Here is a 21,994-nt window from a genome sequence, read left to right on the forward strand (position 1 = left end):
CGTGGGCCGGTTTGACTGGTCCCCTCACTGACAGATGAACATAAACATATGCAGGACACCTACAACATCACTGTTTAGCACGTTCTTGCAAATATGTGGTTTTACATTACAAGCATTACAAACATTACAGTGTTTCATGCTTCTCAGTGAGAATCAGAGAGCCACACGTTGGTTTTAGTGATATGTTGCGTAAACACAAAAGAGGAAGCTGAACGTTAAAGAATAACTTGGTGAAATGTCAACGTTGCCATTCGCCACTCTGTAAATCTGTGTTTTGTTTGCTGGACCATATCTGGGCACTAAAGACTTGAGCCTTGCTAATTTTAGTAACCTGGATTCGGCTTTGTTAGCTTTCTAGGAGTGAAACTGACACCTTTGTCAAAGGATGATCTCTGATGATTTATGGCTGTCTCAGTTTCCCCTCATCATTACCCCAAGCTAAATCTGCTATTTTCTAATATTTCTATGTTCTAATTGTTCAAAATATACAGTTCATAATTCATTTGAAATATGTTAGCTGACAACATGGAGATTCAAATTAAGGAGCAGGTCCTTATAAGGTAACTGCTAATCTAATGACACAGTAGATATAATAGAGCTATTTGATTTGCATAGATAAACAAAACAAACAAACAAGCAAATACAGACAAACAATTAAATGACCCTAAATTAATAAATAACTAATCAAACAAAGGCGATCAGCTCAAGCAAAAAAATAAAATAAAATAAAAAATAAAATAAATAAATAAATAAATGAAGATTTTAATTTCCTTTTCAAGTAACCAGAAAGAGGTTGAAAAAATAATAATATTATAAAAATATCAGATTTGAATCACATGATAGTTAGTGTTCTAGTTAAATAGCAAAGTTCAAAGCAAATTCCATTACAAAGTCCTCTGAGTGTTGAGAAAGCACCTTTACAATTTACTTTACAAAAAGCCCATAGAAATGTGAAATGACTTTTATGGGAAAAAAAGATCTTTTGAGGTAAATTATAGTATAGTTTAGAGCAGAGATGAGCAATTATGTCTCTTTCCATACATGTTACATAATCCAAAACACCTGAAAGAAAACTTCACCATATCAACAAATACACACATTTTTAAAAAAAAAAAAAATATCCACCCTACAAGTTGTAACTATAGAAATGAGAATGAGTGTGATGCTGTAGAAATGAACAGAAAATGAATCAAAACCTTCTAACCATCTAATCAGGAGGGACAACTACTCCTGCATCATTCCTCTCTCTCTGAGTTATTCTCCTTTAATAGAAAATCCATCCTGTGAATCATCTGTAATAGTTAATCTGCAACATGCAAAATTAAAATTTCCATAAATCCCAGACAGGATAAAGTCCAAAGGCCTTGTTGAGCTGATAACACAGAGACACACAAGTAGAAAGACAGAAACGAACACCTTTTAATCTACGAATCTCTGCTTTCAAATACAATACAGGGCCCTGAGGGGTGAAAGACAAGACTGAGAGACTTTATAAGCATGCCATAAAGTTGATTTCAAACCACATAACATGAACATCACTAGGTTGTCCCTCACCTACAAAATACAACGGATTAGTGATTAATGGGATTAGTGAACACACACAAGTCCTTTATTTAAATTGTTGTTTTTAATAGGTTGTTACTATAAAACAGAAAATGTAAAAGAAGAAGCCCGTTAATATAAACCTGTGATTTGATACAGCTGACATTATTTATATTATTACAGAAAATTAATTAACCTTTTCTGACCAATCAGAATTGAACATTTAAGAGCTCTTTACTATAAATAGAGTACATAGTTTAGTTTCACAGTGACTGTAATAATTCTACAAAAAATAAAATAAAATAGCAAGGAGTCGTTTGGGAGTCGATTCCTGCTAGTGAATCAAGAGTGAAAAGCGCCGGAATTCTCGTCTCTGAGGGCGTTTACTGTGAACTGCCACCTGTTGGCTCACCTGGCATCGCGTTGCTTCCGAGATATGATTGGCTGAAAGGTGAGCGGGCGGGGTTATATTCATAACTCTGTACTCGAGTGTACTGTACAACGCGTTAAAGCTGTGTGTGTGCGTGTGAGCGCGTGCGTGCCTGTGTAGGTGTGTGTAGGTGTGTGTTAGGCGCTTATGACGTGCTATTCAGTGTGAATCAATCTGTACACGGAGCTGGAGGCAGGTGGAAGAACAGACGCTGAGGAGTCCCTTCTTTCCCAGCAGGTAAGATTTTATTTTCAGTTAGATTTGAAAGAGTAATTGTGTGCCTGTTAATCCTCTACAGCCGTGCAGATGTTCGAAACAAATCTTTAAACAAGTTATGAGGTGTCAACTGAATGGGTCGAGTTACACACACACACACACACACACACACACACACACACACGTTTGCATACTCACTTGTATGCACCTTTCATTAATAAATAGTAATTATGCAACTAATAAATGCTACCTTTAACACAAATCTCAGTAACCTTTGGCTCTAAATGATTCAAATAAATAGAATAAACAAACAATAAACAAACAAACAAACAAACAAAGAAGCGACATAAGTGACCATGTTAATAAGAGAGACAAAAAAGCAGGTGAGGAAAGTCTTTCATTTTTTAAAGCATTTATTGCCTCAGTGTGATTTCATTTAACAAACAAACAGGTAAACCAAATAGTAAATAAAATAAATAAATAAGAATTTAAAAAAAGTTTTCCTTAGTGTTTGGGTTTTAATTATTCTTGTTTTTTAATATTATTTATTTTCAATATTTACAGCATTTTGTTCAACGTTTGAAATGTGCATTATAAACAATAAAAACTCTTTAAAAAAAAAAAAAGGGCTTTCTTTAGAATGAGTACACACACACACACACACACACACACAGCTTGAGTATGAGAACACTTGGCTGTTAGTTTCTGTTTCTGACCCCTTCCTATTAGACGTGAGTGTCACTATGTAGATCTGGTGTGTTTATCAAGAGTGTTCATAAAGAAAGAACAGAAAGGTTCAGAATTCTGTCTGAAATGATCTTTTGAACCTGATGAGAATTTTGGTGGGGACTACAACATTATGGCTGTGTACATTTTAAACCCTTTTCTGTTTCCTGATAGAAGCACAAGCTCGTCATAAACCACAACAGACATTTGAGAGCAAGTGAATTTTTATGTACCGTGTAAACAAGTAGAGGGAGACTCTCGCTCTGTTCCTGAGCTTCATGTAGCAACAAGAGAGGAGACAGAAACATGAAATTCTCACACTGACGCGACTTTTAGTGATGACGTGTTTGATGTGCACTTAACCATGTCATCTGTGTTATGATAAAGATCAGGCCATGATGTTAAAGATGACAAAGAAAGATGATAAAGAGTGTGTGTTTGTGTGTGTGTTTGTGTGTATACTCATTCCAAAGAAAGCCTCTCGGACACCATTTTCACTTTTCACGTTTCACTTGTGCGTGTGTTCGTGTGTATGTGTGTGTGTTTACAGTAAATGATTGACTAAGCTTAATGATCAGTCACAATATCAAAGGGCGCATGCTTCACATTCTTTATGCTGTTTGTGGAGTGAAGGAACACAGACCTCAGTGGACGAGGTTTTGTTGGTCTCAGGTTCTGGCTCTGAATATTTACTGTGCATTCATTCACTTTTTGTTTTAAAGTGAAGAAAATAAATCGTTCTTAAAGAATTATATGTGAACAAAGTTCTCGTATTTCTCGTTTGTTCACTTTTTATCATTTCTGATACACAAGTGTGGTTAGTTCCTGTTTATGGAAACGGATCACTGCCTGTGTTTTTTAAATAGTAAGTATTTATGGTAAAGGAGGAAGAAATGATGGCTAAAAAAGAACAGCAGAATTTTCCACGTACAGCTATTTAAGTGTATATTAATCACCCATACTGATTAGAGCTCAATTTTTGATCACATTTTTATCCTGTGTTTCACGGAAGCAGAATTCCACAGTTCACCTGTTAAGTGGAGGAGACGACTAGTACATCCGGGTCGACTGTGTGGAAGCTTATTGTATTGTATTCTATCAAATTTCATCATATTGTATAAAATTTTATCAGATTATGTTGAATCTTATTATATCGTATTGTATCGAATCTTATCGTATCGTACTGTACCAGATTTTATCTTATTGTATCGAATCTTATTAGGTCACATTGTATCAAATTTTAACGTATTGTTTCAAATTGTATCATATTGTATGGAATCTTATCGTATCTAATCTTATTGAATCATATTGAATCTTATCGTGTCGTATCTATTCTTATTGCACTGTATCACACTGTCATTTCACATCACGTCATTTCGTACTGAATCTGATTTTATTGTATTGCATTGTATCATAACATATGTTATCATATTGTATCAAATCTTATAGTAACAAAATCCTGTAGCAGGAACATAACCATTAAAGCTATAAAGGCTGTCAGTTAAAGTCTTAGGCTTGATTGAGAGCTGCTTTAGTGAGACTTGTAAACTTATTCAGGGTTAATCAGGTAACTGATGCTTGGACTGCATTAATTAGTCAATAGTCCTGGAATATTAACAACTGTTTTCTAGACGTAGCCTTCAGATGGAAACTCTTGAGTGTGTTCAGTGCTAAAAGCTGCTGTTAAACAGAGTAGCCATGGAATGATCTGTTCTGAGAACTGAATTCCATGTGATTTCATGTTGAGTAAGAGTAAAGCTCTGCAGAGAGATGTATTATCCAGCACCTCTGTTAGTCAGCATGTGTAGGCTGATGATTTAGACTGGGATTTAAATCCTGTGGCTCAATTTGTATTAGAGTGGAGTTTCGTGTGTCCAGACTCGGTGTCTGGTTTGTCAGCATTAAAAAACCCAAGAGTTTTCATAGATTATCACTTTTCAGAGATAATCATTCCAAACAGGTTTGGTTAGCAATTAATGCAATCAACTACTGCTGGAAATGTTCCTGAATTTCTGTCAATCCGCACTTAGATATAAAACAATTAACAGTTGATGTACGTAGTTGTTAAGTTGTTATCCTCGCTCATTAGCTAGCTTAATGTACACGTTTTCTAGCGTTGACATGAGAACACCTAATTAACCAGTAGTGCGTAGTGCATTTGCCTTTATTGTGGTAATTCACCAGTGACAAATTCAAATTGTAAAAGCTAATTGCTGAGTTCAGTTCAGTCATTTTCTAATGAATTCTGGAAGATTCTTTGATGGCATTCCAACATGCGCTAACTATTGAGAAATGAGCCACTGGTTTTGTAAGAATCAGGTATAGAAATTTCACTTTCAACATTTCAGTAGTACAGTAGCACAAAATTCAACTCCATTGGAAAATAATAGTTCTAACAATTCATCATCTTTGGCTCGTGGGCCAACAAGGTAGAGATGGAATCTGTGCTTGTTTGCTTTTCCTGATTCCTGATAGTGTTTTGATTTAAATCTTGGCACAAACTTTCAAACCATGGAGTACAATTTCTCTTTGACCTACACTACAAAAATTTCACTTTTTCCAAATTCAGAGCCCAGAAAGTCCAGATGTGTTCATGTGAATTTCTCATTCCAGGCATGTACGACTGTATGAAGTTTATCTAGAATGCACAAGACTTCTTTGAGATGCTCTGTAATGTACGAAAGACTGTTGGATTTCCTTCTAGATTTTCTTCTAGCACCATTCTACAATGACTTCCACAAAAATGTTCTGAAGTTGTTCTAAAATATTAAAGACTTCGAGACACGTTTGAACTCATGAAAGACTGTATGAAGTCAGTCTAGAATGCTAAAGACTTTGCAGAGATGCTCTAGAATGCACGGAACACTTCACTGAGACATTCTAGAACACAATAAAGAACGTTCTAGAATGCTCGAGTCTTCTCTGAGCCATTCTGCAATGTGAGAGACTACTTGATGTTCTAGAACACTAAAGACCTCAATACTCCCAAGACATTCTAGACTTCTCCGAGATGTTCTAGAACACACAAGTCTGTTTGACATCCTAGATTGCTCAAAAGTCTTCTCTGCACCATTCTAAAATGCAAGAAAGACTACTTGACATTATTCTAGAATTTGAGACACTCTAGAACACACAAAAGATGTTGCTATGATGTCACTGTGTGATGGCACTGTAGAATGCTGAATTCACTCTATACTTCTAGAATGCGGTCTTTTAGAAGGCTCGAGAATGTTCTCTGAGCCATGCTACAATGAGAGACAGAATACTTGATGTTGTTCTAGATTGCTAAAGACTTTGAGACACTCTAGAACACATGAAAGACTGTGTGATGTTCTAGAATGCACTGAAGACTGTTTGACGTCATTGCTGAATGCACAAAAGACTGTTTGAAGCAGCCAACTGTTGCATTATCCAAAATCTCCTTTATGACCTCATCGCCATATTCTTAAGTCAAACCTTTCCATCCTGCTTTTTTATGCCATTGTTCCATCCATGAAATCTCCCTCTCACCCTATGGCTGTAGAATACAAGGAGTAAAAGTACACAAACTTTCTGAGACATATACGATGGTATGAGTGCGGGTGGAGGCTGGAGTGAAGCCCTGACCTACTCGTTCTTCAGGTTTACAGGGAGGACCGGGTGCAGTGACGTCTGTCTGTGTGTGTGTTCATTCTTTGAATTAACATGTTTTACCAAGGTGAGATTGAAACCTTTGGTATGCTGAACAACTTGAAAAGCTTCCCTGCTCAAACAATGATCGCTATTCATGTCGTTTTCTGCTCATCAGAGCTGAACTCTTCCTATTCCAGCTGCTCAGGAGGCTTGGCTACAAGCTTCTCCTCTTCTGTCATCTTCTCAGTCTAATATAGTTTCCATTTTAAAGTTTTCAGAAATGTTCATTTGATAGATAGTGAAATGGTCTGCTACACTCAGTAGTTACGCTTTGATTTGCAGACTGGGATTGTCCATTGTTTAGGGAACGTTTTGATGTTTTGCAGCGTTATTGTTATCATTTGTTTGATCGCTGTTTCAAAGGCCAGTGTCATCACTTTCCACTTTCCAAGTTCACATATCATCATGTTCAAACGTATGATATATGAATGACGTATGAATATTTTAATAATTGTTTGAACAGAATGATCATCAAGAGATGTTTATTTGGTTTTTTTTTGTTTTGTTTTTTTAAACACAAAGTCTACAAGCTCAAGGTAAGAGTCTAGAAGATTCTCATTTCATTCATACTTTCTTCAATTGTTTCCCTTAATAATGCAGCCATATGATCTTTGCAGTCTGGAAAGTACTGTTTCAGACATTTATAGCACATGCATAGCAACAGCTCTTGTTGTTAGGGTGGTACCTTTAATCAAGCATGCACCTTTTGTACCTTTAGTATTGATTCTCATCTAGAAAGGTACCTAGAGTCTAGCTTTAAAGCTTTACACTAAATAGAAAGCACTTTACATCATTTTTATAAGAAACAGTATAGCCAAGTTTCCAGGAGAAAGATACATATTAAAGGTACAGTACATGGTTTGCACCCTTTACAGTGAAATTACAGGTTTCTGAGAAGGAACAAGATTCTACATACATCTGGGTGCTGTACTTCTTGTAATATTCAAGTCTCTTTCCTGTTTATTTACATTACATTGAAAGACTGTGTGTCATAATACCAGTAAACACAGCTCTTATAGTGTCTACAATATGCAGCGTCTGTGAGAAATCAGAGATTCAATCACAAGAAGTCAAACAGGAGGTCTGATCTTTTATATTTGATATATAGTGTCATTGTACATGCATTGCATTATCATGTATCAGTGAACATGCAGTTCACAGAGTCTGGGTGCTTGGCCCCCAAATTCACTGCTTGCAGTTTTAGTTATTGTTATTATTATCACACATTGTATACTTAAATAAAGGATGAATAATAATTGAGTAACTAATAACAATCAATAAGAATTTATAGTATGAATAATAAGTACATAAATAAATAAAGTTTGCTGAAATTAGAGTAAGATTATTGTAGATTGAATCAGTCAGTGGAGATTCTCTGTTTCAACAAACTGGTCCTCTATATTCAGCCTTTTAAAATATAGAGTTTATTGCAGTTTGGTTTCATTTTTTTTCTCAGGTTCAGTTTTAATCATACTGTACAACATTATCTTTATAAAATTTTGGGCCAAATTCTGTAACAGTGCATATCTTTGGCATTTGTAGGGTTTGGGCTCATAATTGTCAGATCCGAAGAACAGACAGTGATGCAAATTTGGAAACCAAAGCACAGAAAACACAAACGTGCAACAGAATTTAAACCGCTCATGTTTTCTTGCCTGTTCCAGGGTGTAGTCTGTACCGAGACATCCAGATACCCAAGTTCTAGAAAAATTGAATTGTACAGTTAAAAAGGTGCAGTCATGTTAACGCTAAAATGGACCAAGTATGCAAAAAACCTCATGTAACCTTGGAAGGTTTTGGGTGTGACTTACTTCCTTGCAGGTTTTGCAACAGCTTGTAGAACATAGCAAAGGAATACTGTGAAAGTTTCTGTGTAACTCTGTGCCCCCCCAGTGTGGTGTCTGATGGTGTCACCAAATTCTTCACTGCTTCTCACGTGCCATGCCAATGCGTGACTCCTGGCCATGCGACTTTGCGTCAGGATCGTCACTCCGCGTGAACAGTGTAGGCCACTGTGACAGCGTGATCAGCATCTACTCGGGCTACGTGAGTATGAACTACAGTGAAGTCTCATGGAGTGTGGGGGGAAAAGTCACTGAACTGGACTTTTTGTTTGTATCCTCCCATGAGAGGTCATTTAATTTATTCAGACAAATGTAATGGCGCCCTATAAACCTAGGAAACATTGGTGTGTTTGTTGTAGCTGATCTGCTGAAATGGCTCCAGTGGCTTAATGGAAAATTTAGTTTACCAGCTCTCTTTGTGCTTTGCCTCTTATGGAGTTTTGTGGGCATCACCAAATTAGCGGCGTAGTAACCAAGTTACACTCTTTATTTCTCAATATAAAATTTAGACAAAATCTGGTTGTCATGGTGACAACTTGTGCTCTGAAACTAGCACTAGAACAACTGCTTGAGTAGAAGCCTAAAGATACTTTTTTGTTTTTGCCTAGAACAACTTGCTTTACTTAATGACCAGATCTATAACCTTTCACCCTGGAGAATCCATCACTCTGGGGGCCTTATTGTCTTGTACAGTCTTGTATAATATCATTGCTGAGAGCAGTAACAGTCCAACACACTGGTTTGAACTCAAAAAGGAAGTTACAAGCTGGTCTTATAAACACTGGTTTAGTTTGTCTGTTCATCAGGGAGATAAAAAAAAGGCAAATGTCACTCTTTCTGATTCACTGCTTATTTTTACTGCCTTATTCTAGAGCAATGATGAATTAAGATATCCAGCGCTCCAAGTCTCAACAAATACTGTACATTATGTGACAAGTGAATGTCACTACACCTGGAAACATTTGTAGAAAAGTAAAATAATTGCTTGAAGACATCATGAAACATGAATGCAGGCCCTACAGCAAGGTATTGAACAGGACGATGGTTTGGCAAAAACGTTAGACTGGTTTTATTTTTTGTAGCCTTTAGTCTTCAAAGTGTTTCAGTTTTACTGTTACTTAAAAGTCTTAGCCTTGACCTTCAGTGGCTGTTTCTTTTGCACCTGTGGGCAAATTGTTCTGACTTCATACTAGGAGTTGTACAAGTGCTAATTTTAGACTATTGGAATAGTCCAATATTCCAAGAGAATATTCCATGATAATTCCAACTTAACCGGGTGAAATTGACATCTGGTTTCTTCTAGTCTGAAATATTTACACGCTAGTAAAATGACTTCAGTGTCTGCTGTTTTTTATACTGATCTGACTACAGAATTTATTAGTTAAAGCAAACTTTACTTTCTTGTCTTTTCGGTGCAGAGTGACGACAGTATGGAGCATCTTTCTGCTGAGGAACGTGCATGCCTCATGTTCCTGGAGGAAACCATTGAGTCTCTGGAGGCGGAGAACAACAATGGTGTGTCAAATGATGAACAAAACCATCTGTCTCACAATCTGACAAATAAGATGGATCAACTTAATTCTATTCGCCAAGTTAATTCAGAGGGTGAGTGTGAAGGGCTTCACGAGCTCACATTTCATTGACTGCAAGAACTTCAGAAGGTAACTAAGATAGTCCGTGTTAATGAAGACTCAAAATCCAGGAAGTAACTGGCAGTAGTAAAAATTAAATAAGCACAAACTTTTTGGAGAAATAGGACGCTTCAGCTAAAGTCCTTCATCATCTATTAAGCAAAAGTCCTTCTGAGGAGGAAAAAGCAAAAAAATAAAAACATAATCTAAATTGGTCTATGGCAATCACACAACACCTCTATTAACATTCTTCCAACATTAACACGGCACAGTTGCTATGCTTTAGATCTTCTGATATTATTATATTGTTCATGTTTATCACATTTCTCTTTATTTGTTTGTCTTTCAGGACTATCTGTTCATGACGATCCCAATAACATTTTGGGAAAAGACCATAAATCCCGTAAATTGCTTGTTCCAACTCCACTAGTTTTAGCCAACGGCAGTGCCAAATTTCTGAAAAAAACTGATATCGCCAGTACTGAACAAAAACCAGCTGTACTGGTTAACACACCTAAAACCGCTGCATTCAATTCTCACCAGTCTTCAGAGTTACTGGCTTCTGCAGAAGGAACTGCTATATTGGCTCCAAATCCCGGGAGACACAAACCAAATGCTTACTCCTTCAGTGAGCTGACTGATTTGCCTCCTTCCTTTATACCTAAGCCACCAGTCAGATTTAACACTTCAAGTGGTGCCAAAGACAACCCTCCTAAAACCAATCTTGCTCCAGGGTCAGATCAGAAGCACAAGAGTGTTTCATCCGATATGCCAGTGGTGCTCCTTCCTCCTCCTTCAGACTTTATGGATGAGCCAGTGCTGCTTCCACCAGTCAACACTCTGCCAGCAGGACTAAACCAGCCCCAAACCTCAACTCAACCTTTCTCACAGACTGCATTCCAATTCCCATCACAGCCATGTCAAAGTGAAAGCACACCAATTGCTCCTCCTCCAGGTTTTGATGGACATATTGGGACGAACAAGCCTCTAACATCACTGTCTACATCCCCAAGGGGACAGCTGTCCCTAAATGAACTAGACAAGTTGCGTAAGAAAGCGTCAATGAAGAAGGCCCCTGAAATAGCACCAGTAGTTCAAGTAAAATCTGGCCATAATCTGCCAGACCAGACAAATTCTCCAACCTTTGGTCCAGATACCAGTGCAGTCACTGCAGTGGAATATGTAGAACCAAAAAGCCCACCCAATGTGGCACCCAAACCCAAAAAACTGCCTTCGAGCATTGTTCTAAAAAGCCACAAAGATGCCACACCTGGTCATACCCTTGTTTCACCAGGTGACCGAATGATGATCAACCAACAGAAGGTTCACCAGGAAGCTCTGAAGAAACTAGGCTTGCTGAAGACTGATGAGATCGACTTTGGCCACTGCCCCAGTCCACCAAACAAGGTCTCTCCACAGACTTCCTTTACCACAAGCACTTCTTTAGCATCACCTGCAGAACGTACCGCTGATTCTGTGCTTCTGTATCCCGAGCACCATGCAGTCTTTGAGGCAGAAGGAAAAACAGATTTTTCATATTTACCTGTACCCCCTGAGCAAGGAGAAAGAGAAAATCTATCAATCACAAGGGCACCAAGTCCAAAACCATTTGAAATGAAATCGGCATCCATGGAGCGATCGGGCATCGGCCTGAAAAGCCTTACACTTGGGAATCCCTCACACTTATCTAGCCAGAATGAGAATCCAGAAAATGTGCCAGTTCCATTTGGACATCTGCGAAATAACCGATATCAACCTGCTTCTGCTGGAAGCTTGAAGGACTTTAGTATTAACCAGATACCTTCTGAATCAAACAGAGAGCCAGAGCTCAGAAGATCTCTGCCCATCCCTGTTCCATCACAGCCAAAGATTGAGCCCCAGAAGTCTCTTCGATCACATGGCATCAGCGTGGTCATCTCCCCACAGAACAAGAACGGCGAGGACCGCAAGCAGGCTCTGAGGAGACTGGGACTGGGAATGATCAAAGACTAACCTTCAAAATGGTTTCCCAGCAGACTGTATATTGGACTTCCTGGTCAATATTACTTCGCAAAATAGGACTGCTGATCTAGGATCAGTGTATATCTTTTACTTTCTAATCATTAGACAGATATGGTGAGGCTATGGTGTAGCACTTTTACTTTAGGCACTGGTCCTGGAAAACCCTCTGTCCTTCTAATCAGCTAATTAACATCCCTTCCTGAGTTGAAGTGAGTGTTTTACAGCCAATAAAACTCTAGAATGTACTGGACAGGGGGTTCTCCACAATAAGGTTTGGGAGCTTGTCCTGTAAGAAGTAGTTACAAATGGATCTCTGTATGTACACTGGACATTCAAGAAATGTGATCTATAAAAACATATTATTTGAATTCCTGGATGTTCTGGACATGAATACTGGAACTTTTTTTTTTTTACTTTGGTGGATAAGTGTAATATTTAGCAAGTATAGACTAACCTGTGGATGATTTGTGATTCTACTAGTGTACCTGCTGCTATATTGTTTCTTGCTGAAGGATCTGTTATGAAAAGTGAAGGATAAATACAGTCTTTATTAAAATGCTTAGTAGTAGGTGTTGCTATTAGGGGACTGCACTAGCTGTCATAGTTTGCAAGTGATCCAACTGTTTTTTTTCTTAGTGAAGCCTTAGTTATTGAAAATAAGGGCTTGACACCTTGCATTTGACACCAAAGCACAGTCTGAACATTGCTTAGCAAATATATTCAAACTGTTCTTTAATTGCCTACAAGCATTGTTTCATGGATACAATTATTCTCTTTTGAACAGCACTTTATGATCCATGTACGTAAAAAGCTAGCAATACTGACTTTATTAATAAACTTCTCGTTCTTGATTGCATTAACCGTCATCCTCATTAGAACAAAAAATATCAGGAACTCGGGATCAAGGAGTGTTGATCTCGGATCAGTTTGGTGCTGTAAACACAAGGAACCTGATTTGAAACCTTCCAGGAGTGCCAGCACAGACAAGGGCAGTGATCAGGGTGTGATATCTGCAGGGTGTTGAAGCAATGAGTCACACGCAAAGCCTTCAATGTGTCCTCCAAAAACCACTGATCCACGATTTCATTTCAACACTGCTCCGGCATTCTCTGAGTTCTTTTCATGGCCTCAGCAGGTTGCAGTGAATCCTGGAGGAACCAGTCAGACCTGATTCGAGGCACCAGTTCTTAATGGATTTAAGTCACTGCTCTGTAACCTTACTCCTTTCTCACCTCATAATTCACGGTCAAGACCTCTCTCCTTCTGGAGACCTTGTTCGTTTCAGAAATTGACAATGATATCATACTTAAACCTGACCTTGTGTGTTTCCTTGATATAAAAGTGATTGTTTTTTTGCTCTTACCTTTTAGGCCTACAGTTATACTAATTGTTACACATTTAAACAACTTAAAATAAAATGTTTTTCTTACATACTCCAACATGAGATTCTAGAAGTAGAGTAACTGATGACCTTTGCTTATAGGATTTCTGTAGAACAGTGTCAGACCCAGTTCAAGTCATTTACAAAAAAACTGGACTGTGATTGCTATTTAGCATCACACAAGCACACAAATATGAGACCTTTCACAGTGTTGTAGTGTCCTCTAGTGGATTTGGAAGTGCAACACTAGTTTGTTTACTATTTACTTGGTCCTCTAGAAGTTTAGTGGCAGTAAAACTTAAATCCTGCCTGGGCCACATCAGAATTGTTGTGAGTCTCTGAAGGGCTGCATTCAAAGTCTATTTATACTGTACATATTATTTGCTCTATTTAACATGTATTCTTTTCATTTTGATTCTATATTAAGGTTTACTCAAAATTTAATGGCAAAAAATTGACATGGTTTTCTTTAAAAAAAAAAAAAAAGAAAGAAAAGAAAAGAATTCAAATATATGCTTACAATAAGTGTACTTCAATTAAAGGTTAGATTTCTCTCATATTTCCCTGTTTTTTTTTTATTCCAATTAAGCCAATTAACCACAGATCATTTTACCAAGGGTGCCAATAATAATGAAGCTGATTACTATATACTGTAACACAATTACAGCACTCTAAAACCATATTAATGCTATTACTATGTAATTCGGAAATAATAATACATTTAAATACAGTCTTGCAGCCATAACTTCAACATGAAGCTTGAAGATCGTGTGCCATTTGACATTTTCTTCCTGTCGTACCTCCACCTCTGGCTCTGTATTAAAGCCTGCATTAAATTCTGAGCATTAGCGCTTGTTACTGGTTCTCGTCATGCTTTTAGGAAAAGGAAGTGACAATTTTGGCCGTGAGGTTTCGTTACAACACTGCAGCCTGCTCCGAGCCCACACAAGTGGATTGGGATGATGAGTAATGCCAGTGGCCTGCTGATTCAGTTTATGTCTCACAGCTGCTCCTTCCAGCTTCTCAGCTTGAGGCCTATTGCGCACAAACAATAACTACAATAACACTTGTGGTTGACCAGCAATCTCCTTAATAACTCTCTCCGGGGTTTGGACTAATGACTAAACAGCGAATCGGATGTTTGTGGGCATCATACTGTGACTGGAGACGGTTCTGATACTTATCTCATTATTGTAGTTCCTTTGTTTTGTTTTTTTAATTTGCGGATAAAATTCTTTAAAACCATTTTAGGACATAAAAGCTTTTGTTTTGCTCATAGCTTTGAGTTTGAGAGACTTCCAACTTATGAGAAACTGCATGAAACTTTCACCTATAATGAAGTTTTCCAAATGAGTAATATCTGAAATATCCAATATCTCAGGGCTGGTCCACTGATGTGGAAACAAAAGCTAACACATAGGAAATTATGGTGAAGCTTAGCAGCTGGAGCATTTCTCATAAGACTCCTCTGACATTTGAAGGAAATTCATTTAAAATCATTCTTGTTTATTAAAGCCCTTACTCATTAAGTGCAAAATGGTTTGTAATAATTCAGTACAATTCACTATATTGTACATACTTTTACTAGTAAATCCTCTTGTTTTGAAAACTTTCCTCTTACCTTTAAATAGAATTAAAATCATGTAATCATTTATCGTGTTATGATGGACTCACCCATAAGTTTGTGTTTAGACACTTTAGTAGCTAGCTAGTTACTTAGCTAATATTTAGAAACCACTATAAAGATTCAAAGATGCTTGCTAGCTAGCAATCACAGTGGGATTATTAACTAGCATGAAACATGAAATCTTACCATATTCAAGTTTAGCTAGATAGCTAGTTTTACTGTATAGTTAATGGATAAAAGCTTCAAGATTTTTGCTAACTAGCAAACCTACTGGGTTTATTCGCAAAATGTTAAATCTCTAGTCTGTTTAGCTCGCTAACTATTTTTCTTGTAAAAGCAATCTGTTGGCATTCAGAATATTTTTTAAAATGCTTAGAAGCTTTTACATTTTTGGCAGACACCCTTATCTAGAGCAACTTACAATTTATCTTATACAACTGAGGGCTAAGTGCCTTGCTCAAGGGCCTAGCAGTGGCAGCTTGGTGGACCTGGGATTCAAACTCCAAACCTTCCGATCAGGAGTCCAACGCCTTAAACACTAAGCTACCACTTTCATGATGTTTCTCTGTTATCTGGATGTATTTCTTTCTGTGCCAGAGTGACGCTATCTCACTCCAATGATGGGTAAATTTAATGGTGAATTTTAACCTTGCTTCACATCATGACCATTGTGGTTCTTCTTCCTCTCCCACACCCCCACATACTCCCTCACTCAGACAGATCATCTGGATGACTTCAGATCCTCAGCTGATTACCTACACTGATTACCTCTGCACGTAATTTCATATCATCAGACGTTTACTGGCCTTTTCTTTATGTCAGAGATGAAAGACGGAGATTAAAGCCTTGCTCTGTGATTCAGCACCAGCATGTAATCAGCAAAGTAGGACTGCTGACCCAGCTGGAGATAATGAAGGAACTTTGGCTAAATATATATACACACATTATTTAGAAAGAAAATGTAACACTGAGGCCAAATCAGATAGTAAACCCACATCAATTAAAGGATAAACGCTGTAGAAATGACATCATGCTGTTATCAGGCACTTCATCATGAGCAGTTTTGTTTGGGTGTTTCACCTCTAGAGGTCACTGTGATGTACACTTGACTCAGAGGTTTCAGTAAGCAGATTCTCAACTTGTCCGGTGTTTAATAATCACAAACTCCCTGCAGCAATGCAAATACTATTTAGTCACTGGTTCTTTCTAGTGATGAACAAGGTAGAATTTCTAGAAATTCAATCATATATTCTGAAACTGAATATTGAACTAAATGTGAATTCTGTGGTTTCCTAATGATCTAAAACTAAATTTTAGGGTTCCCAAATGATCTAAAACCAAATTCCATGATTTGCTAATGCTCTGAAACCAATTTTGTTTGTTTCCAAATGATCTAAAACTGTATTTTATAGTTCCCAAATGATATAAAACCAATTTTGTCCTTTCCAAATGATCTAAAACTTTTGTGTGGTTTCTAAATGATCTGAAACTAAATCTCACACTTAATGGTGTATGATTAAACATTTCAAAATTCAAGATCAAGTATGGGTATCATTTTCTCTCTCTATTAGTGCACATTTTTAGCTTCACTTCCAAAACTGCATCTGGCTAACAGGCAGGCAGGAAAACATAAAAACCTTAATAACTTTCAGGTTCAGCTTCAGTAACTGAACACCTATACAAACCTACAAGGCAAGTTTTACCTAATAAAATGCCCAAATGGATGCAACTGCAGCACACTGTACATGGTAGAAAAAATAGACTAATCACCAAGACATGATAAAGTCTGAGGTGATAAATTTTAAGGAATAGCAACCGGCTACATAAAATTGCCTGCGCCAATTGTGAGCGAGTGTGTACATGGTGTATTACAGCCTGGATAAAGTGCTTACTAAAAGTGTGTAAATTAATGTCTTACTGCATTAGGAGCTCTACCTGAGATGTAAGTTTGATCTCCAGCCTGAACTCCAAAGTTTGCCTCACAGAGAGGGCAGAATCTCCCCTGTGTGTGAGGGATAAAAAATAAAAGGTAAAAATAAGTGTGTATTTATAAAATGTACATGAATCTAATCTAAAAGGTTTTGGGGAGACACTTGGGTTGTAAGGTGAGGCAACTGAAACAAAAACAAAAGCCTCTGGATTTGTAAAGTGGGCTCTAATGTGGAAGGCCAACCAGTCCATAAACAGAGCAAAACATTTTTGGGGTTTCACAAACCAGTAATTAATTCTGTATTTAGTTACCTTGTCATTTCAAGCTAGTCAAACTTGTCAAAGTAAATAGTTTTTATCAGTTACACAGATCTTGGTCACTTACCCATGAATCCCTAAGCTAAGTAAATTTCTTTTCATAATTTAACTAGCCAAGGAACCATGTGACTACAAACGTTTGAAGAAAGGACATTATTTACATTTACAATATTTACTGTCCAGTGTCACCCAAATAAGGATGAGGTTCCATTCTGAGCCTGGTTCTGGGAAATGATGCAGATCAATCGCAGGTTACCTTAGCCTTGTTAATATGCTTTAGTGTGGAATTATGCACAACATGGACGTTGTAGTATGTCTCTTTGGAATAGAGACAAAAAACTTCATTGAGAATTTCATAAACATTCAAATAAGCAACAGTGATGCAGTTGGATTCTGTTTAATCACTCATTAAGAAGTACAAAGGTGCACCACTCACCTCTGCTCCTTACCCTAATCCTAACCCTTTAAATGTGCATTAGGTGAGGTTTTTAAAAAAAAAAAAAATTATTTAAGATTAGGTCTCTAACACCATGTCCACAAAGCTCCACCTTCAGAACCACTGCACCTTTAAACTTTTTTGCACGTGAGAATTTAGGGATGTTTTTGGCCCTTTTAGTCTTCCAGAGTCAGGTCCATTGATCGCGCACGGTCTCGGAGAGTCTGACCTCTCGCGCCCACGGAAGCCGTGTCCATGGCAACCCCCACTTTGGGCGATTGTGAATTCCTCCCGGGAAAAAACAGGGGGGAGAGAGTGTGTGTGTGTGTGTGAGAGAGAGAGAGACGGGATCAATGCATGATCTCTCCTCCCCCTTCCTTCTCTCTCTCTCTCTCTCTCTCTCTCTCTCTGGGCTCCCTCTCTTCCATACAAACTGCTCGGAGACGAACATGAGCAGTGACGCGCGCTCCTGTGCTCGCGCTGAACGCGGTGGTCGCTCCTCTTTTGCGAGCCGGACGATATAACGGAGAGGATCCACGCGCAGGGAATAACGGCCACGCTTGCACGAGCCTTCCTGAGCTTGAACTCCAAACTCAGACCCAGGATAAAAGTCTGGTGCTTCTTCCTCTTGCTCTTCTCCGGTCTCCTTATTCTCCACGCGCGCTGAGATGTATCTCCAGGCGTTAGCGCGCGCCTGCGCCGGATTGGTGGCCTGCACCCTGCTTGCCTTTGTCCCGCAGCCGGCCGCCGCATCCCTCAGCCGACCTGCACATGGTGAAAGTTTTTTCTCTCTCTTTTCTCCCTCTCTCCCTCTCATCCTCTCTTCAGTGCGTCCGCGTTTTAGTGTCTGAGCATGAATTAACGACTGTAACGACTGGCACGCGCTCGGTACACCTTACAGGCTGCATGAAAAGATGGATTTGCGGTGCGCGTTAAAAAAAAAAAAAATCTTTTTCCAGTGTGAGTTCACATGCGCAGGTCAGTCCCGCGTAGTAATAAAATCAGAAGGTGCTCTGAACATCTGAGAGGCTCAATGCATTTCCAAATGCATGTCCTCTTTTCACTTTTAGAAAACTATTTAAAGCAGCGATTAGTGAAATGTCTCGCACGGCTCGTTGCAGTCCCCCTTAATCACAGGAGGGATTTTATGCATTATGCAATCCAATCAGCATTTTCGAAAAAAATCCCTGTCTTTCCCCAGGCGCAATTACAGCGGGCATAAGTGAAAAGCTCGTAATGCAGAGTTTCAGTGTGTTTAGACTTCTCTGACAGCTTTCTCGATTTCATTCCTGTGATCTTTTCTGGAAGGCTATTCTTTTAAGCATCTGCTTGAATGATTAAATCTGGATGGGTTTGTGGAGTTAGATGGTGACACAGAGTACATTGTAATCAGTTTTACAGGATGGACTTGCAAATTGCATTCATTCATTTATTTATTTATTTATTTATTTATTTATTTATTTATTTATTTATTTATTTAAAGCTTCCTGTATTTCTCACCTCATATTCTGGTTTATAAGTAAAAGTCATAAAAAATGTATTTAAGTTATAATAAGAAGAGCTGACCCTTAGGTGATGGAATAATGGACTGAGGATATCCAACAGTTCATGTTGGAGAGATATTGGGCTTGTAATCAGTCTTTTGTGAAACTATCTCTATTCCCATCTCTCTCTCTCTCTCTCTCTCTCTCTCTCTCTCTCTCTCTCTCTCTCTCACACACACACACACACACACACACATACACTGTCTCTCTCTGTTTCTCTCTCTCTCACACTCTCTATTTCACACACTCTGTCTCTCTCTGTTTCTCTCTCTCTCTCTCTCTCTCTCTCTCTCTTTCACACACTCTGTCTCTCTGTCTCTCTCTGTTTCTCTCTCTCTCTCTCTCTCTCTCTCTCTCTCTCTCTCTCTCACACACACACACACACACACATACACTGTCTCTCTCTGTTTCTCTCTCTCTCACACTCTCTATTTCACACACTCTGTCTCTCTCTGTTTCTCTCTCTCTCTCTCTCTCTTTCACACACTCTGTCTCTCTGTCTCTCCCTGTTTCTTTCTCTCTCTCTCTCTTTCACATACTCTGACTCTCTGTCTCTCTCTGTTTCTCTCTCTCTCTCTCTCTCTCTCTCTCTCTCTCTCTCTCTTTCACACACTCTGTCTCTCTCTGTTTCTCTTTCTCTCTCTCTCTCTCTCACTCTCGCTCTCTCTTTCACACACTCTGTCTCTCTCTGTTTCTCTCTCTCTCTCTCTCTCTCTCTTTCACACACTCTGTCTCTCTCTGTTTCTCTTTCTCTCTCTCTCTCTCTCTCTCTCTCTCTCTCTCTCTCTCCCTCTCTCTCACTCTCGCTCTCTCTTTCACACACTCTGTCTCTCTCTGTTTCTCTCTCTCTCTTTCTCTCTCTGTTTCTTGAAGACTGTGTAGAGCAGCTTTGTACACTGTTGCACCGGTGCTGTACACTTTCATTTCTTAACTATAAGCCACTTTATTTTGCTGTGTTTCTAATTATAAATGTGTATGCGTCTCATCTCAATAAGGCTGAATGATGATCACATTTTCCTTGTTGCTTCTACAATGGACATAAATATGAATCTGAAAGGCTGTTTGCTACAGAATAGAGTTCTGTTTTAAATTTTAAGAGTATTTCTCAGTAAAGGGTGAATTATTTTATTATTTATGCACATATGCACATGGTGACTGTTCCTCCTAATTATAACATCACTCAAAAACACCTCACTTCTGTTTTTTTTTTACCGCTAATAAAACAGCAGATCCACTTTAGTGTATGATTGACAGCTGATAGGTGTTTTGAACTCTCTGATGTCAAGTCAACCCCATGAAAGGGGCCCCCTTTCCTCCATCTCACATTAATAATGTTTTGGCCAGTTCCCTCGTCTCGTCTCATCTCGTCTGGTCTCAACTTTCTGTGCTCTAGAATTTCTGAACAGTAATGTTTTAACATTCATTATTGTGAAATAAAATTAATTTAACTTAGTTAACATATCACATATATGTAGTAAATGTCAGTTAATTATATTTAGTAGGGATGTCACAGGAAAAAATCAGGAGAAAGATAGGGTGAAAATTAGAAAGTGATTAAAAGTCTGAAAGAAAGTGGCAATAAAAGTTTCATCAACAGTAAAAAAAAAAAAAAGTGTTTGTGTGGAAATGTTTTACTGTTTCTATGAGACATTAGACAAATGTGTGAAAGGCTTGTTTTTTATTTAGTTTTTGAGTTTTTTTTTCTGTTTATTGCTCACTTTTTTTCTCCCCTCCCCCCTTCACTCGGTTCCTCTCGGAGTTGGCAGCTCCGCGTATTTCTACAAACATTTCTAAAAAGTGCTTTGAGCACTTATTAATTCATTGTGAACCACTATTCATTGTCTTGTCTGCTCAGCTGTTTAAAAAAATCCAGATGAAATTTTAAGTTGACTTTTTTTGGTGTACTTGGATTGTCCATCCGAGTAAACCAACTGTCAGAATCCTCTGAGTATAATCTGATAATAAAAATCTGAAATAATAATAAAAAACCTTTAAAAAAAAAACATTCAGGTTCAAACTGTTTAATGTTAACGAGCAAAATCTTTGCATAAAATTAAATTTCTTAGTAATGAATATTGGCAAATTTATATCTCTTATTTTGACATAAAATAATATATTTTAAAAGATTTTGTGTAGAAATCTTTTACAGATATATGAAAGAATTATTGTAGAGAGATGATTTTTGTTGAATATCACTGGTGAATTAAAACTTATATTTTCCCCAAACAGCCTGAATTTTGGTTCTCTTGCTGCCAGTGTGTGTGGAAGGGTTTTAAGCAAGCTGAAGTAACTGGACCATCTTTCACCCTGCAGCTTGTTTTTGTATTAATAATAATAACATCTGTGGAAAAGTCAAAAATCAAATTGCGATACTTTATCAAAGACATTTCTACCCACAACTCATGTCACAAAATATAAATGTAGTGTTGCATTTAAGGAGACCTTTATTTCATGAAACTCTTTTATTTAACACTGAAAAGACAGAAAGTAGAATACTGTAAAAATATACATTTCAACAGCACTGTGCAGTCAACTCTGTCCAATCAGCTCTGACTGATTAGTTCCGTCCAATCAGAGTCTGTCCAATTAGCTCTGTCCAGCTAGCTCTGTCTGATCAACTCTGTCCAATCAGTTTATCCAATAAGTGTCATATCTGTGTGAGTCCAATCAATATGAGTCCAAACAGCTCTGTCTGAT

The 21,994-nt window shown here is 38.0% G+C and overlaps 2 protein-coding genes across 5 annotated transcripts in view; both read left to right on the forward strand.

Moving 5' to 3' along the window:
• The first annotated feature begins 2,049 nt into the window (after nt 1–2,049).
• LOC131365884 (specifically androgen-regulated gene protein) lies at nt 2,050–13,501 on the forward strand. Of its 3 annotated transcripts, XM_058409793.1 has the most exons (5): nt 2,058–2,209; nt 3,930–7,122; nt 8,480–8,632; nt 9,849–10,035; nt 10,411–13,501. In XM_058409793.1, the coding sequence occupies exons 3-5, from the start codon at nt 8,528–8,530 to the stop codon at nt 12,051–12,053; spliced, it is 1,935 nt and encodes a 644-aa protein (XP_058265776.1). In that variant the 5' UTR covers nt 2,058–2,209; nt 3,930–7,122; nt 8,480–8,527; the 3' UTR covers nt 12,054–13,501. The 3 variants fall into 3 exon arrangements, with proteins under 3 accessions (XP_058265775.1, XP_058265776.1, XP_058265777.1); XM_058409792.1 differs by lacking the exon at nt 3,930–7,122 and having other exon boundaries at nt 2,050–2,209; XM_058409794.1 differs by lacking the exons at nt 2,058–2,209; nt 3,930–7,122 and adding an exon at nt 9,303–9,456 and having other exon boundaries at nt 8,493–8,632.
• Nucleotides 13,502–18,155: 4,654 nt separating this feature from the next.
• The window catches only part of scube3 (signal peptide, CUB domain, EGF-like 3), a 79,183-nt gene continuing 75,344 nt past the window's right edge, over nt 18,156–21,994 (forward strand). For both annotated transcript variants that reach the window (XM_058410519.1, XM_058410520.1), the window contains exon 1: nt 18,156–18,527. In XM_058410519.1, the coding sequence (XP_058266502.1) occupies nt 18,422–18,527 (106 nt within the window). In that variant the 5' untranslated portion in view covers nt 18,156–18,421. The remainder of the gene's footprint in view (nt 18,528–21,994) is intronic.

The sequence above is a fragment of the Hemibagrus wyckioides genome, linkage group LG15, assembly GCF_019097595.1.
Source record: "Hemibagrus wyckioides isolate EC202008001 linkage group LG15, SWU_Hwy_1.0, whole genome shotgun sequence".
Lineage (NCBI taxonomy): Eukaryota > Metazoa > Chordata > Actinopteri > Siluriformes > Bagridae > Hemibagrus > Hemibagrus wyckioides.

Coding starts and splice junctions, on each gene's coding strand:
- LOC131365884 (XM_058409792.1), top strand. CDS start 8,528: ATGCCAATGCGTGACTCCTGGCCATGCGACTTTGCGTCAGGATCGTCA. Junction 8,633..9,848: donor TCAGCATCTACTCGGGCTAC/GTGAGTATGAAC, acceptor TTTTCGGTGCAG/AGTGACGACAGTATGGAGCA. Junction 10,036..10,410: donor TCGCCAAGTTAATTCAGAGG/GTGAGTGTGAAG, acceptor TTTGTCTTTCAG/GACTATCTGTTCATGACGAT.